At 36.1% G+C, this 19319-nt stretch overlaps 1 protein-coding gene across 1 annotated transcript in view; it reads right to left on the bottom strand.

Moving 5' to 3' along the window:
* parga (poly (ADP-ribose) glycohydrolase a) overlaps positions 1-19319 on the bottom strand; it is a 41995-nt gene that overhangs the window by 7317 nt on the left and 15359 nt on the right. Inside the window, exons 8-13 of the mRNA XM_067422039.1 lie at positions 17872-17964; positions 16995-17149; positions 8884-8963; positions 8707-8773; positions 7967-8042; positions 3973-4120 (exon numbers count right to left, since the gene is read on the bottom strand). Of these exons, the coding sequence (XP_067278140.1) occupies positions 3973-4120; positions 7967-8042; positions 8707-8773; positions 8884-8963; positions 16995-17149; positions 17872-17964 (619 nt within the window). The remainder of the gene's footprint in view (positions 1-3972; positions 4121-7966; positions 8043-8706; positions 8774-8883; positions 8964-16994; positions 17150-17871; positions 17965-19319) is intronic.

Below are 19319 nucleotides of genomic sequence, written 5' to 3'. Positions count from 1 at the left end.
ATCTGCGCAATGGTTTGTGTCCTACGCTTTGTTTGGAAAACGTCAGAAGGCATGGGTGGATGAGAAATGAGCATGATAGCAGGTGTGAGAGTGGGCAACAGCCAATCACAGCACATTTCTACACGACTGTGACTGCTCCCGGACCTCAAAAAGCAAAACGATGAGTGTGCTCAACTATATTTTCAAATTAATTTATCAAATTTATCAAATTCTCCATGCTATCAGTTATTCAGGCTCAAATTTCCCTTGAGAGACAATTTAGAGCAACATGTATGACACATTAAGGTTATAGTTGACTAAAACAATTAAAATAACTTAAAGTTTTAGTATTTTTTTATGTTTTATAGTTTTTTTTTAAGTGAAAATGGAAAACCTTAAACCTAAAAATCTAAATATTAAAAATCAAAACTATAATAGTACCACAACACTACTTAAATAACACTGTGATTATTGGATTGTCACAAAAAAAAAAAAAAACAATTCAATCATCCATACCAATCTAATAAACAATACATTTAAAACACTGGCAAGACGTTTTTCAGTAATTATTTTTTTTAAGAATGATTTAAATTGATAGTTCAACTATTAATGAAAATTCAAATAGAATGAAAATAAAAGAATATATCTTGATGAAAGCCCCTCAGTGTTTTCGTCTATACAATGGAAGTAAATGGTCACCAAAACAGTTTGGTTACCAATAATCTTCAAAACATCATATTTTATGTTCCACAGAAGATAGCAAGTCATAAAGGTTTGGAACTACATAATGAGTAGTAATTGATGACAGTTTTCTTTTTTATATTCTTATCAATATTGCTGTTTGATAAACACAACGCAGAGTGGCAGTTCTTTTAGGCAGTATTTACATAGCCCTTTTTTCCGACAAATTAATTTTCCGTGACATTTCCACTCATTTGTGATTACGATATAAGGATCTTCAAAGTCCTAATGAAATCAAAATCGATCTTATTTACTTTGTCATCACATATTACAGGTCTTATGGTGAACAATTAATCCATGCAAGTTAATACACAGAAAAAAATAGTTTGCCGTGGTAATCTTTAATCAAAATCTGAAAAGTTACTTCCAATCTGGAAACAGCTTTCTTTCTCAGTTCACGTCAGTTTGACGGCTTGCGTTTAAAATGCGTAACTACTCCCCTCAGCCGTTAGTCTGCTATGAGCAAGAGATGGAGAGGAGGAGCGCTGAGGTAAAACTCTGCCCTCTGTTCAATATTCCGTTTCACTTGGAAATACGTTACAGCACTGAAAAAAACTCACTTGCTACTTCTGGTTCACTGGGACTTTAAAAACAATTTTGATTGAGTCAAGATATTGTACGTTTGCTTTGTAAGTTGTTCTTTTGAGCCTGTTCAAACATTTAAACTGCTTTTTAAAACATTTAAACAATCACAAACTGATTAATAATTACCAAACTTATACTCAAAGAGTCTTTAAGAATCCATATCTAGTATCACAACCATGAGGTAACCAAACTGAGTCAGCACTACTAATATCAATTTTCCTATCAACAGGCAGGAAAGCAGATACTTTTGACTTCCCGTAGGTGTGTGTATGGTTCTGCAGCAACAGAGGTGGGAAGGGAAAAGCAGGGTTCAGATGTTTCAAACAACCAGAGAGGAAGTGAAGAGACAAACTGTTTGTAATGTATCGGATGCAGGACACTTACTCATGACATGGGCTCCTCTCCAATGCTGCCACTCAGTCAAAAAGCACAGTTCATAAAGGAGAAACAGAGTGATGGAAGAATAGTGTGGGGACAGAGAGAGACACAGAGGAAGACGGAGAGATATGAAGTGAGAGGAAAAGGGGGGGTTGTCACTTAACGTGTTGACTCAAGCACAGTGAGTTGGAGGGTGAAGAATAGGGCAATTCAGCTAGAGAGAAATGAGGAATAACAGGGCTGCCCTGAGTCCAGCGTGAATCAATGTAATGGATTTACGTTCAAATTGGATGAGGAGGGAAGACGGGGGAGGGAAGAATGGAGCTGAATGTATACACACAAGCTTCTGTGAGCAATGGCAAATTACTTGCAGCAAAAACACGCAATGTGCTACTCAGCTCACTATATGCGATGTTAGAGAACTGTGATTACAGCGACTGACTGCATTAGTGGATGGAAACAAACCTGATCTCGTCAGCCTGTATCAAACATAAATACCTAATAACGTCCATGATTACCCTATCCTAATGGCTGGTCCAATCCTACAAAACAAGCCAAATGATTTTCATGATGTTTTTTCTATTAATGGTTTCTGAATGTCTACAATGTTCCTTTAAACAACATATTAAAATACTGTGAGAGTGGTGCCATCATTATGAATGAGAAATTTTAAATTGATTATTTTTTGTATTGGTATTGACAGCTAAAATTTTGTTGCTGTGACAATCAAAAAAATAATAAGAAATAAAAAGTAAAACAAAAACAAAAAAAAACAGTCAGTAACATTTTAGTAGCATAAAGATATTATTATTTTTATTTTATATTTGATTTTTTCACTTTTATTTTAAAGTTTTAAATTCAAGTTTTTAAATTAATTTTATTTGTTGTTAATTTTTATTTAAATTTTTACTTACTTTTTAGTTAATTTAGTGAAATGAGATATATTGCCTTGGTAACTAACTGAAGTTTTCAATATTTTATTTCAGATGTTTTTTTTATGGCTTTAGTAAATATTGTAACTGGCTGGTTAAGGTAGTGTTTTTTTAAGGTCTGCAAGGATGAACATTTCTATCTATGCATGTATGCACACTACTACCAATCAAAAGTTGGAGAACAGTAAGTTTTTGTATGTTTTTTAAAGAAGTCTCTTCTATTTTTATGTTGAAAAAAAAAAAAGTAATTTATTCCTGTGAATTTTGAGCATCACTACTTCAGTGTCAGAAATCATTCTAATATGATGATTTCCTGCTTAAGAAATATTTATGATTATTATCAATATTGAAAATAGTTGTGTAAAACTTTTTAGAAACCGTTTTAACTTTTAGTAGGATTCTTTGATAAATAAAAAGCTCAAAAACAGTATTTATCTGATATAGAAAGCTTTTGTAACATTGTACCACCATTCAAAAGTTTTGGGTCGGTAAGACTTTTTTTATGGGGCGGGGGGACTTAATACATTTATTAATACATTTATTCAGCAATGATGCATTAAATTGATCAAGCGACAGTAAAGACATTTATAATGTTGCAAAAGCGTTATATCTCAGATAAATGCTGTTCTTTCTATTCATTTAGTTGTGAAAACATTATTTCATTATTATTACTCTAGTATATATATATATATATATATATATATATATATATATATATATATATATATAATATATATATACACACAGTGTGTTTTGTTGTTTAAGCAAGTCAAAGTTAGCTTGAAATATTTTATTCAAAAATGTTTGCAATCATTTTAAATACATTTACCAAATTCTAAAATTGTACTGTTTCATTATGCTTTCTAAAGACAAACAAAATTAGTTTATTTAAAAAGTACTATAAAATGTGATTATAATTAAAAACTTATTTTCATGTTTATACAAGATACACTGCAACCTTAAATATATATAATAGTTTTATTATTTAATACAAAAGGTAATATTTTAGTACTTTGCTTTAGAACAATGACAAAAGACTATTTATTTTAGGAAACAACATGCCATCTTATTTCTCTCACAAAGTGCAAACGCAGCTACTGATAACCCCGTGTTAATGAAGCAGAATCTGTAAATTCCTTACGATTCCCATGCCAATGTATTACATAATGAGCCATAAGTTCATCCAAGTACAAAAATATTTTTACACTAGTAAACAGGTGTTTGAACAGCCAGAAGGGAGGAACAAGACACTTCAATGATGGCTGACATCAATCAGACAGGGATGTGTGAGGGTGTGCAGGACAGACGGGAGGGAGGAGTGGACTGTTTCCACTCCTGTGCATGTGTGTGTGCTGACCTGTGATGATGAGGCACTCGTCGTGGTCCAGGGCTTCCGTGAAGAGACGCGATACGATGAGCTCAGGGTTGATGAGGAAGCGTATCTCCTCCTGGACCAAGCCCATACCTGTCACCCCTCCACCCACCATCCTGTTTGCAAAGTCCACCTGCAGCACAAATTTAAAAAAAAACACATTAATCGGCTGCAAAATTCAGCAGGCCTAAAGAATAAAAAAAACTATTTCATCCTTGAACATGGTGTGAAATTGTGTTATGGTACAAAGATCTAAGATATTTGTCTGAACATTTAAATTGTGAGACTGCAAGGCTGGCTGTTTGTCCAGGATGTGACCAGAGATTATAAGTTTTGGTAATGGACAGAGGGACAGGGTGATAAAATGCACAGGGGTGGAAAATAGAGTGCTGTACCCAGCTGCGCGTAAAACTACAAAACATGAGTAAAGAGAGAAAGAGAGAATTTTCTGCACAGATCAGGAGATTTTTGGTGCATGTACAAATTCAAAAATGTTGCTATACCTGCTGATGACGGATGAATTGAGAATGAACTGGCATAAATATTTCTTATGAGCCATGACATTTTAATTATAATTTGGGAAAAACGAAGAAGCCCTACAAAATCAAAAATCTTGACAAAAAAAAGTTTCAAAAAATTTAAGAGGTAAAAGCACAAACATAAATATAGTAAAAATCAATGCAAATATTATTATAAATGTCTGATTAAGACATTTTTCGCCAAAGCAGAAGACACAAATAAAACAAATAAGAAAATAATATATACATTTATATTTTATTTAATAAACATTTATTTATTTATTAATTAATTAAATAAAAATACACACTATTATTATAAAATGTGTGATGATTTTTTTTCCACTGAAATAAAACAAAAGTGAAATAATAATAATTAAACATGATTAAAATGTCTGATAAAAAAAATTGCTGATGTATAACAGAAATTAATTTAAAGGGATAGTTCACTTTGAAATTAAATTTTGATATGTTTTAGCTTACCTCATGGGCATCTGAGATGTAGGAGTATTTGTTTCCCCAGTAGTTTCAATTTTGATCATTTTAGGTCAAACCGTTCTTGTCTGTGCCTCACATAATGCAGGTCTATGGTCATCATAGACCTCAAAGAGCATACACAGAGAAGTCCAAATGAAACAATCCCCCATCGTAAGTACTCATGGCCTAAGACACGAAACGAGCGGTTTGTGTGAGAAAACCAACAGTATTTATATCGTGTTTACCTCTTGTACACCACAAGAAACACGCACGCGCGCCCTCGGATCGTAGTGGTTTACAAGAGGTAAAAAAACTATATAAATACTGTTCGTTTTCTCACACAAACCGCTCGTTTTCGTGTATGCTCTTTGAGGTGGTGACCATAGACCTGCATTATGTGAGGCACAGACAAGAACGGTTGGACCTAAAATGATCAAAATTGAAACTACTGGGGAAACAAATACTCCTTCATCTCAGATGCCCATGAGGTAAGCTAAAACATATCAAAATTTAATTTCAAAGTGAACTATCCCTTTAAAAAATATATATTAATAAATAATTAAATAATGAAGAAAAAAAATACCCCAAAACCCAATGAGGTTAAACATATGCAGGACTGTCATGGTGTCTGTCCATTGTGACCCTGCAGGTTGTTGCCAAGGTCAAACACCACTCTCTTTATTCTGAATAATGGATCTATTAATAATTGGCCATTAGCCATCGAGGTCAGATACCTCAAACAAATATGTTCACTAGGGCTGTAACGATATGCGATATGAAATCGAAATCGCAATACGCAGGTCCACGAACCTGTATCGCGATGTGAGAAGGCAGAATCGCGACACACCCCTTCCAACTTCCAGAATTATCCTTCCTGTCCAGGTCCAACTTTTAAGTCAGCAGTATGGCAACATTTCAGCTACCCGGTGGAGAACAAGGATGGCAATCGTGTCGTTGACAAGACCCACACAATTTGCCGTAAGTGTTTCAAGAAGCTTCCCCAACCGGCTGGCAACGTGGTGTGAGCGTGGCGTTTCTGTTGCGTGTCATCCGCGGGGCGGCTGCGTGGCGTTTTCTCTTTCTTTGCACACCAGAAGCGTGTCTGACGCGGCGCTTCTGCTGGTATTGATGTACAGGAGGCCCTATACTTCATGTTAAATATATATTGCCTATTGGTACCGCAAAGAAAATGTCGGCAGTAGCCTATTGACCATACAGATATATGGTATTGACGGCAAAATAGGCTACAGAATACTGTACAGAATAAAACTGTTTTGTCCCCCCCATATCGAGGTTTGTATCGTACCGTGGGTCAAAAATCGTGATACGAACCGAATCGTGGGTTTGGTGTATCGTTACAGCCCTAATGTTCACAGCTTCCAATCAGACTGTTTAAGCTTTTGTCATGGGTAATAACATTGTATTTTTAATTATGAAATTATGTTGTACTAATGCACATCATAATGCATGAATTATTTTTTTTAAATAAAAATTAAATAAATAAATAAAATTGCCCTAAACATTAAGAGCAGGAGAAGTAAGGCAGACAGAAAGACAGTAATACTGCACGAGTGCTTGTTTTTGTGGCATTGCTAAAATCTGTTGTGAAAGACATTTCTTCAATGCTCTCTCCCATTGTTATGCATTTTTATTTTTCAAAGACTGGGAGTGTGGGCAGCAGTGCTAATATTGGCCTAGGACAGCTTTGAAAAGGTAAACAGGGGAAGTGTAGGACCCCTTTGAGGCTGTGTTTTGCAGGCTGTCAGGCTGGACTCACTGGGCCACAGCCTCCTCAGTGAGATGGAGGAGAAAAGGGGAGGGAGGTTGGCAGGCTGCCAGATGATCTCGCTGATCAGGTCACTCAACTCCAGCTCCGACTGCCCCGCCTCTCCTCAGCACTACTGACAACCTGTCAGACCGTCCCACCCTTCCGGAAACATCCGTCAATCCGGCCGGCAGGACCCCGGGCTCCTGAGACCTCCCAGGGCTGTTCATGTGTGCCCATCAACTGTCAGGGTGTGCCCTGCCCCAACTGGGGAGAGATGGGAAAAGGAGAGCAGGGCAAAGGACCCCGGCAGACAGACTCTGCAAAGAACTGGAGAGGTGCAGGGAGGGATGTGATCGAGGCCAACGGAGCTGCAGAACCTCAGTCAGCTGGGTCAAAACTGAGATGTTTTAGTTGTTTTTTGCTTTCATTGCATGGCACTCACAGACTTGTCTGAAATCTTTAATGACATGTTACGCCCAATATGCATATGATATTCAATTAGAAAGTGCCATTTGAGATCCTCAAAAAAAAAAAAAAAAAAAACACTACCACCAACAAAAAAGGAATATATAAAGATAAATGTATGGATCCTGTAATTTTATTCTAATAAACAAAATATATGCATATTCATGGAAAAAAACATTTTATATAAGTAGGTGAAGTGCTATTGAACTGTATTTATCCTGTAAAACTGTTTTTATTTTTGTGTGTGTGTCCTTGTTTATATTATATTGTGGGGATCAAATGTCCCCATAAGGATAGTAATACCTGAGATCACCTACATTGTACCAGCCAGCAATCCCCAATTTTCAAAAGGCTTATAAATCATACAGGATGAGTTTTTTTTTTTTGAGAAAGTAAAAATGCAGAATGTTTCCTGTGATGGGTTGGTTTAGGGGCAGGGGCAGTGTAGGGGGATATAATGTACAGTTTGTGTGTGTGTGTGTGTGTGTGTGTGTGTGTGTGTGTGTGTGTGTGTGTGTGTGTGTGTGTGTGTGTGTGTGTGTGAGAGAGAGAGATAAGATAAACTGCCTCAATCAATTACAGCTGCAACAGAATGAGCAAATTTCACATTAAAAAAGTATACTTAATTACGCAGACATGTCTTCTTGGGGAGAGATGAAGGATGACAGAAAGGGTCTTCTGTGTCAATCAAAGTAATCTTGTATTTGACAGATGTCACAGTGAAAATTAAACTACCCATGCATGACATTCTCACCTGAAGCATTCCATAGCCCTCATTCTCTATGGTGCCCTTGCAGGTGATATGAAGACGGGTGAGCTGTGTCTTTGAGCTAAAGATCAAAAATAAAATTCCATCAAAACAATACAGGAAGTCATTATTAGAGGCAGGCTAGAAATGCTGTAGTGAACTAGGAGTGGAAGGTTACAATCTTGACTTAAGCAATACAACCAATAAGCAAAACAGAGAGGTAGTTTTGAACTGCCAGAGGAAGAAATTGGCCAAAGTGACTACATGGTGCCAAAGTTCATTTATCAAACACTTGGAGTGATCTCGGTGAGCTACTTTAAATGTCAGAGAGCCCTCTAGCTGTAGCACATTTAAAAATAAATGAGACTACCATAATACTAATATGCTATTTTTCAACTTTTTTTCTTGTGAACTATAAAAATAAACAACATAAGCTTTACTCGTCCCTCAAAGAAAATTCATGTTACTATAAACATGAAAACATGATATAAACATGAAAACATGAATGTTTTCATGTTTATACAAACATGAAAATTCATGTTTATATAAACATTTATATAAACACACACACACACACACACATATACATATATATATATATATATATATATATATATATATATATATATATATATATATATATATATATATATATATATATATATATATATTAGCATAAGAAGAATGAATAAACCCAATAACAACACTGTACAACAAGCACAAAAAACATGCATTTAAACTTGTACCTTTCCCATTTTGGAATGTTTGGAAAGTTCAAGCACTGTCTTGTGAATGTGACAAGGCCAGTGGGCACTGAAAATGTAAAGTAAAAAACAGGAATATAAAAAACATCAATCATACCTCATTAAACAAGTCAAGAGCATTAAGTGGATATTTGTAGAGTTTGGCAGATGCAGGCTTACTTGATTCAGTGACTCTTCTGAAATAGCACAGCAGAGTTTTAAGTTTCTCAACCTTGCGCAAGGAGGAACCTTCAAACAGCCTACAGAAAGACAAAGAGTGTTGATTAGGTACATACATTATCAAAATCAATCCATCAAATTTGCACATTTACAGGTGCTGGTCATATAATTTGAATATCAACAATAAGCTTATTTATTTAACTAATTCCATTCAAAAAGTGAAACTTGTATATTATATTCATTCATTACACACATACTGATACATTTCAAATGTTTATTTCTTTTAATTTTGATGATTAAAACTGACAACTAAGGAAAATCCCAAATTAGAATACTGTTAAACGGTTCAATACTGAAGACTTCTGGTGCTAGAATGGGCAAACTCAGCCTGATCTGCCGGCGATTTGATTTCGCCCTGCAACTCAGTCTGGAAACCCGTCAGCTAATTTTCAAAACACCTGCAAAGGCCTTTAAATGTTCTCTCAGTCTACTTATCTAGGCTACACAATCATGGGGAAGACTGCTGACTTGACAGTTTTCCAAAAGACGATCATTGATACCTTCCAAAAGGAGGGCAAGACACAAAAGGTCATTGCAAAAGAGGCTGGCTGTTCACAGAGTTCTGTGTTTGAGAACATTAATAGAAAGGCAAAGGGAATGAAAAGATGTGGTAGAAAAAAAGTATACAAGCAATAGGGATAACCGCACCCTGGCTAGGATTGTGAAACAAAACCCATTAAAAAATGTAGGGGAAATTCACAAAGAGTGGACTGCAGCTGGAGTCAGTGCTTCAAGAACCACTTCACACAGACATATGCAAGACATGGGTTTCAGCGGTCACATTCCTTTAACAGCAGACATCGTCAAAAGCGTCTCGCCTGGGCTAAAGACAAAAAGGACTGGACTGTTGTGGAGTGGTCCAAAGATATGTTCTCTGAGGGTCCCTGAGTCTGGAGGAAGAGAGGAGAGAGGCACAATCTACGTTGCTTGAGGTCCAGTGTAAAGTTTCCACAGTCACCGATGGCTAAGGGTTCCATGTCATCTGTTGGTCCACTATGTTTTCTGAGGTCCAAGGTCAATGCAGCCATATACCAGGAAGTTTTACAGCACTTCATGCTTCCTGCTGCTGACCAACTTTATGGAGATGCAGATTTCATTTTCCAACAGGACTTAGCACCTGCGTACAGTGCCAAAGCAACCAGTACCTGGTTTAAGTATACCTGTTCTTAATTGGTCAGCAAACTCACCTGACCTTAACCCCATAGAAAATCTATGGGGTATTGTGAAGAGGAAGATGTGATATGCCAGAACCAAAAATGCAGAAGAACTGAAGGCCACTATCAGAGCAACCTGGGCTCTCATAACACCCGAGCAGTGCCATAGAATTATCGACTCCATGCCACGCGGCATTGCTGCAGTAATTCAGGCAAAAGGGGCCCCAACTAAGTATTGAGTGCTGTACATACTCATATTTTTTATGTTCATATTTTTCAGTTGGCCAATATTTCTAAAAATTCTTTCTTTGTGTTGGTCTTAGTAATATTCTAATTTTCAGAGATACTGAATTTGAGATTTTCCTTAGTTGTCAGTTATAATCATCAAAATTAAAAGAAATAAACATTTGAAATATATGCGTCTGTGTGTAATGAATGAACATAATATACAACTTTTTGAACGGAATTACTCTTTGATGATATTCTAATTATATGACCAGCACCTGTACTTACAGAGGGCATTTATCAGTCGCATACGACCATTAGAGGGAGACATTAAGTTCTCTAAGTCAGTGTGACGTATATATAAGAGCTTCAGCGCTAACTTCTTCAGGTTAGTGCGTCATTGTTGGGAACACGTGAGTAGAAGTAGGCCTTCCGTGTGATCGGACTTTGCCGCTTCATCTCACAAGTCCTGTTTGCTCAGCAAGCCTGCCTGTGATGGGCTCTCTGTCAGGACAACAATGATACGGACCCGCGCCTGCGGGCTCACTGCTGCGCTCGTGTCCCATTTCACAAAGGACGGAGAGAGGAACACTCCTTCATTCTTTTAAAGACATTAAGGAACTGCAGGCTTGCTTTTAAAAGTCCCAAATAGCAAAAGCCTTACAGTGATCCGCCGTGATGCCTCCCCTACACCAGCAAATGGCTTTCTCCATTTAGAATACTGCAGTCTTCAAGCTAACCATCTACCACTTCCATTCATCCTTCCTCTCACTTGATGTCAATGGAATAAGCAGGAAAAAAGGGTGGAACAAACGAAATGACAGAGGAAAAGCTGATGCACTAAAAGCCCTTCGGGCAGGAAGCTTCTTATATATAGTCTTCTTGATGGTGGAGCTGATTTTATGTAGTGTAGCCTAGAAGGCAACCTGTTGTTGACTGAAATAGCTGCTTTTTAGTTTAACTGATTGATGACCTTTAATATGAGAAATATATAAGAAAATATGATTTGATTCAACAGGACAAGCACCTATTAAATGATTTTATACATTTGATTTCAATAACATGACAAGCTGGGAATTTCCGGGGCCAAAACGGTCAAAAAACGGAAAGAGGGGGAGTGGAGAGTGGGTAAGAGGGGAGAGTGGGGTAAGATGTAGTACACAGGGTTGATTCCTGCGAATAAAAGTACATGGCAGTTAAAATTAGTTTTATGTCCATGTCTATAAAATTTACAAACATGTTGATGAATTGCCCATGTAGAAAAGCCATAATTATTTGGCTAAAGAGTAACCTTTTTAAAAAATGAATCATTGTAATATGCTTTTCTTATTATTATGATGAATGTTGAAAACAGCTGCCTATTTTTTAATGATGAGTAGATATAAATTTTTTTTAAAAAAAGTTGTCACATAACAGTACTTAATGTCACCTTTAATGAATTTAATGCATCCTTGGTACGACTCGGCTTGGTTGATTTTCTACTGCAGTAGTACCACTTCAAGTGGATGGGATTATGTTGTAGTTATGCCGCCTCAACTGCCGCGAGATTGTTAACACGACACACAAACAAATGCATGAAACAGGAGCAATGCCTATCGAATAGGGTTACCAAACTTCAAGTCCTGTCCTGGCCCAATTTTCTATCCATACAGAGGGGGCATACTTTAAATATATTAAAAATTAATAAGGAATCTTTGAGTAAACTTTGAGTATCATTTGAGTATCTCAGTGTCGGGCCGAGTGTCCTGGTTTTCGGTAATCAAAATATAAATCACCCTACTATCGAAAGGAATGGTGTTCTTGATTCTTGCCATGTGGATGCTTTTTACCGCACAACAAAAAGGTTTGTTTCAAAAGGAAGCTGATGGCAGTAAAACAAAATCCAAGAGAGTATGGGAACTCCTACAACAAAGCACAAACAACAACCTTGCAGGTTTGGTGTTTCAAATCCAATGACGACAGTAGTGATGATTCTCTCAATCAGTGATCTGTAGTGTTTAGTATTTTAGTGTCGCTACGGCACGCTTGGAACCCCAACTGAGGTGGTACTGTTTAAGCGAGCCGTACCATGCAGTGGAAAAGCACCGCGTACCAAACCATACCGAACCATGCAGTGGAAAAGTGCCATAAAATAATATCTTACTGACCTCAAACTTATGATCAAGGATTTACTCCCACAAATTAAAGTAAGCTAGAAATGTTGAAGCACAGCTTATCCTATCCACCCCTAAATACAATTAAATCAATGCAGTAGAGGTACAATGCAAGTCTGATATAACTGAAGATGACAAACTGCAGTAGAAGTGAAATCTTTCAAGAAACTATGTCAGTTGTTCAGAGTGACCTCAATGGTGGATCTGTATTCATAGTTTTGTAGGTGTACTGCAGCGCAGGAAAGCTTGCTTTGATGTGCACATTTTGAAACTAAAGAAAATATATCTACAGCCAGCCTATATGTCATTTCCCAGAGGGCAGACTTTGACAGCTCTGCCAAACAAGCAATCTCTAAATTGCCTGGTTCTTGATAGCGGCAGTGCTCAAGCCAATGAGTAAACTGATGGACAGTCACTCAATTAAAGTGGGCCGCACCGTAACGATCCGCACGTCTGGATACATTGCGGTCTTGCTGAAACTTGTTTTCTGCGGCATGGCTATAGGCACGGCCCACATTGTCCTAAATAATAGAATATAAAAATAAAAAAACAAACATGGCTACATTCACTAAACTTGTTTGTAGTGTAGAATGAAAGAACAGTCTGTATCACTGTTCATCCGAATGACCAATTCAGTTTAATGCTGATATTGCTCAGACCTTCATTATCTAGAGCACTTTACGTATGTCCAGCAGGGAAAATAAAGGCATAAACAAGGCAATGGCTGAAAATGTAAGCTGAATGTATTATATTTAGATCCTCTGTATGTCTAGGAGGTTGTATAAGTACTTGAAGTGCCTGGGGAATCAATAGCCATCTCAGCATGACAGAGTAAAACTGAGGGCTGCGTTCTTCTGTAAGTGTGCACCGAAGGTTTTCTCAGCAAGCTTTTAAAGGATGGTTTTGTTATTCTGACTTGCATGAAAACAACTTCATTACACCATTTTTTTACAAGGAGCCATTTTAGCCCTAGTGAAGAGAAAGTGTCTAATTTCTGCACCACCATCGATTTAAAAAAATTACCATTTTCAAACAGGTTTCCTAAAAAATGTTTGCCATTTTCCATTGGTAGAACAAACAGATAGTACAAAACTGATGTCATTATCTGAAACAGCACCATAGTAGTAACACTTTCTACAATTAGTTTACTTATTATAATTGTCATTTTTCATTAATCATTTGATACAATGCACTTATTTTGTACATACGTTTTTACATTGTACTTACATTTTAAAAATAACCATGTAATTACGTCTGTAATACATTTTTTTGTAGTTACATTGTAATTACACAGTTGGCACTTCCCTTACCCCTAACCCTACCCTTAAACTGACCCATATCACTACACCTGTCCCTAACTCTACCCGTATCCCAACTCAATATCAGCAAAAGTGCTTTGTAATACAATTTGAACAGAGTAAGTATGTACTTTTTTAGTACTTTTTTTAATGCAAGTACATAGTACTTAAGGCCACCTAATATAAAGTGGGGCCATATATATATATATATATATATATATATATATATATATATATATATATATATATATATATATATATATATATATATATATATATATATATATATATATATATATATATAACACACACACAACAAAAATACTACTATTTTATCCAGTATAAACCTGTAGATATTTAACTAAACTTATTTTACCTACTACAGCATAAATCAATATAGCCTTTATGATTTGCATCTCTGAGACAGGGAGCTGTATATGATGATCCCATTAAAATATCTGGCCACATGACAAAAAAAGTGTTATAGGACTGGCCATTTGACAGGACAGCTACCTTGTTTAAGATACATCTTACCCCATTCACCAATACGTACACTTTATTATAGTGCTCATCTCCATGCAGTGAGATGAACACTGGCTGCAGGGGGATCCTGCTCATCAGAGGAAGACATCGGAGTAGGCATGATGACAGACGAGAGATGGATGGTAACGCATTTCACATCAGTCTTTCTAGCATCTCATTCATTTGTTTTAATCAGCCTGTAAAGGCTTGATTTAAGTACTGTACCACATGAGTGGCTTTGTTGTAGAGCTGCAATTTAAGAGGGGAGGGAAACTCCTACACGTCGTCTCCTCTATATGGTGTAAAACACCAAGTTGAAATCCATCAAACCAAACAACAGTGAATGAGAAGTTGCGACCAAGACTATAAAAGTGTCATTTATTTAACAACAGCCACATTACGGGAGTATTGAAACTCTAAACTAGTTCATATGGCAAAGGATGTGTTTACATCTAGAACCGTGGAGTCTGAAGAAATAAAACATTTAACCTGTTAAGCTGAATCACAACTTTTGAAAAAATAATAAGAAACGCATACTCAGACTAAAACAAATACAGTTTGTGAATCCTCTGCACTAAAAGCATAATTATGGTCTCATTTGAAAGCAGACACTTGGCAGTTTACTGTAAAGTCAAAATGATAATATTTTTTATAATCAAAAATAGCTATAATAAGCTTCAAAGTTTTGTAAAGTTATTAGAAATTTATTTGTATGAAATATCTTTATGAAAATAAAATTGAAGTTGACCTTGGAGGAATCTAGAAATGCACTACAGCTAAAGCCACAAGTCTGACCATGTTATATTTCAGATCTGAAGATGATAAGTCTAAAACTCTGAATTTTATTAAATGTTTTACAAGATCGTTTCATGTGATTTTATTTTGAGATCTCTAAAATATCAACTGATGTTTATTGCCATGTCTTCTGAGCTTTTTTCTGAGCTGCATTATAAATACTAACAACTCTCTATTCAAACCTCATTTCTAAATCAAAACTCTCACTTTACCCTCTCTGAGACTATCAAATGCATTTCGTCCAAATAAGCATTTCAGTAGTTTTACATTTAGAAAATATTCATAAAAATTAAGTATTTGCTCAGTGGCAGGTGCATCTAGGGCAAGCTAGCATGTTAGCTTAGCACACCAGCAAAACAACAATTTATAAAATTAAAATCACATTTTATTCTAAACTTACTTCATATCACTTTATACTTTATAAGTCGAGTGTTTTATATAAAAATCTGTGATCTCATGTAGCTTCGGGTCAAAAAATCTGACAATACACAATGCTAAAAGCTATGTGGAATAGCATTGCATTATAAATATAATCTATTATGAAACCAAATGGTGTGGGGGATGTTTTGTTGGCACACCTTAGGCCCCTTAGTGCCAATTGGGCATTGTTTAAATGCCACGGCCTACCTGAACATTGTTTCTGACCATGTCCATCCCTTTTATGACAACCATGTACCCATCCTCTGATGGCTACTTCCAGCAGTATAATGCACCATGTCACAAAGCTCCAATCATTTCAAATTGGTTTCTTGAACATGACAATGAGTTCACTATACTAAAATGTACCCTACAGTCACCAGATTTCAACCCAATAGAGCATCTTTGAGATGTGGTGGAACAAGAGTTTCATGCCCTGGATGTGCATCCCACAAATCTCCATCAACTGCAAGATGCTATCCTATCAATATGGGCCAAAATTTCTTAAGAATGCTTTCAGCGCCTTGTTGAATCAATGGCACGTAGAATTAAGGCAGTTCTGAAGGCGAAAGATGGTCAAACACAGTATTAGTATAGTGTTCCTAATAATTCTTTAGGTGAGTGTATATATACTCATGACATAGGCAGAAGTACCGTGGTAGGGCGAATAAATCCTCTAATTTTCTCCTCCAACTTCAAAATCGACCAATTGTTGTTTTACTTTTTTTGTGAAGGGTGATTGACTTCGCTTGATCGGTACTTTCGCCTATGTCATGCGCGACCTTTCCAACGTGATGACGTAATTTGTGGTGCATCGCAGATCAGAGCAAGACAAACATTTGTGGTTAAAAAGTATATTTTTTTATTTATTTAATTTTTTAGAAAACGACAGATCGTTTCACTAGATAAGACCCTTATTCCACAGCTCTGAGTCCTTTGAAGCTGCATTGAAACTGGAATTTGGACCTTCAACCTATTGAAGTCCACTATATGGAGAAAAATCCTGGAATATTTTCCTCAAAAACCTTTATTTTCGACTGAAGAAAGACAGACATGAACATTTTGGATGATGGGAGGTGGAGTAAATTATCAGGAAATTTTAATTCTGAAGTTAACAACTACTTTAATGATGGAAAAGTCAGTGCAAAAACAGTGCAAACGTTAATTTGTAAATGAAACACCCAGTGTGGATTTGAGAATGTGAAGGAGTGTAATTTTGATAGAGCGGAACTTTCACTAAATTTCACTAAACTAAACTTGAGGCCTATACATGCCACATTAACAGGCCAAAAAAAATCTATTGTAAATGTAATAGAAACAGACTACTAGATAATGGGAAGCTAAATTAAATCATGTCGTGATTTACCTCACAGCCTACACATAAACCCTAATTTGGATGGAAATCTAAAACCTCAGACAATCAATAACTAGACCTGCGAAATATGTAACAGGTCTCAAGAGCGACGCCACTGAAGTGGAGGCAGTACCTGTAAAAATTGATCTCGGGGTAGTTGCCATACTCGGACTTGCGTGAGTTGCGTCTGGGAAATGTACAGAAGAAGGCATTGGCAAGAAGGCAGGCAATTTGTTGCTGTGACATGGTCAAGGACTGATTCATCCTCGTCTTGAGCAGCGGGATTGGCTGTGGAAGAGGAGAGAGAGGCAAAGATAATTCGTTTAGCAACTGACCAAACAGGGAGACAGAATTACATTAAGCAAATGGCCAGGAGTAATTAAGGTGCCCTGCTGTATCCCACCATCAGCCAGCAGCATTTACACAGCGTGTCATCCATCTCTACTGATTGGACCTAAAGACTCTTTAAGGGCAGTATAGATGACCAATCAATGCAAACATTAATAAAATGTACATAAATAAAAGTGCAGCTGAGCAAGGAGATGTGTTCCTTTTTAAGGGCAAAAGTTCTTAAAGGCAAATGCCTGTGCAGGATCTTACATAAGCACTATTCATTGGCTAAGTAAGAACAAGCTTGCTGAAGGGGAAACAGACTTGACTTGCCTAAAATTATTAGTCAGTATTTCTAAATTGTGCTTTGGAATCTTACAAATAAATAATAAATCATTTAGATTGCATTTCAGAAATTTTCCACCGACAGTGTTGATCTGATGTCAGAAATTAGGCTGATGGATGTCTAATATTGGCTTCTATTCATGCAGCTCCTAATGAGGTCGTTGTGCTCATGTGGAAGTGTCCTTCACTAGCCACTGGTTTTACACCGCAGCACACTGGGCCCATTGATCTTTACCAGCCAGACATGATTATCACTACTGATCTATTTCTGCCCACACCTTGAGTGTCTGTCACAGCTGATGTGGAGAACAGGATATGACTTTGTGTAGCCTTACCTGGGTACAAATCTTGGGTGTATCCAAAACCAGTTTCACCATCTTTGGCAATGTGACGTTAAAGAGATGCTCTACTTCATTACGTTCCATACCCTGCGAGAGAGAGAGAGATTAAATGCGTATCATAGCTACAACTGATAGAGGTCATTCACTTAGTTGGATAAAAAAAATTAAAAATAAAAAAAATTAAGAAACAGGTATGTTCATAATTTAACTGAAAACTACCATTCAAAAGTTTAAGTTTTAAAATAAGACTTGTTTACTCACCAAGGCTGCATTTATTCTATCACCAATAAAAAATAATAATAATGTGAAATATTATTATAATTTAAAATAACTTTTTATTTTAATAGATTTTAATAATAAATAATAATAATATATTATTTCTGTAATTTATTCCTGTGATGGTAAAGCTGAATTTTCAGCAATCTTTACTCCAGTCACATGATCCTTCAGAAATCATTGTAATATGCTGATTAGGTGTTCAAGAATAATTTTTTTATTAGATATCAATGTTGAAAGTGGAAAAAAATGAAAATATTTTTTACTTTTGTAACAATGTAAAAGTCATGTCTTTTTTGATAAATTCAATACATCATTGTAGAACAAAAATATTTTCTTTTTTTCCTTTTACTTTTGAATGGTAGTCTATATTTGTCTATTAATTTGTATGTGACTAAACATAATCTTATGAAACAATTCATTGCAGTGATAGCTCTTGCTTAGAAAAGAACCATAATGTTGACTATTACCAATTAAATATTGACAACATTACCATGTTAAGTCCTCAAACTAATAAAAAAAGAAAAGAAAAATTCAAATGTCAACTGTCTGGAACAAAATAGAATAAATAATGAAGCCTTTTCTGCATGGGTTTCTCTGCTCCTGAGGCCTTTTTCCTAAAACACCACTTAATGGAAAACAACTGTCAGAAAAAAAAGAGCCATATTGTTGAATAAGACACTTGAACCCAGCTGTCGACTTGTCATAGACAGTATTATTCAAGTGTCAAAAAAAAAGATAGGACGCCTTGGTGTCAGAATGACATCAATAGGTGAACAAAAATTATTTGCATCCTGGGCTGCTGGCTTTCAGCAAAAAAAAACAAAAAAAAAAAAAAAAAAACATACCAATAAAAACCTAACTTGCTTTCAATTTTTGTGAATAAAACGCATAGAACCTGAGAGTGCACTAAATAAACACAATAAACGCAATATTAACATTATTAGTGTTGTTCCTATGGGCAATCGGAGCAATCATTTTATCTCTATATTGCCTGGAGCATCCAAAAAGCTGAATTCAGGGAGTTTAATAAATAAAATCCCTTGGTTTGTCAGTGTAGTCAGTGCAAGAAAAGAAAAAAATCTTGCTCATATCCGAAGAGGTAGCAACAACGCTTGATCTATTGCACAGAGGTTACAAAAACGTAATTTTGCAGAGCTCCCACT

The sequence above is a fragment of the Pseudorasbora parva genome, chromosome 17, assembly GCF_024679245.1.
Source record: "Pseudorasbora parva isolate DD20220531a chromosome 17, ASM2467924v1, whole genome shotgun sequence".
NCBI lineage: Eukaryota > Metazoa > Chordata > Actinopteri > Cypriniformes > Gobionidae > Pseudorasbora > Pseudorasbora parva.
The sequence above is the reverse complement of the archived record's forward strand: the minus strand, read 5'-3'. Positions and strand labels throughout refer to the sequence as shown.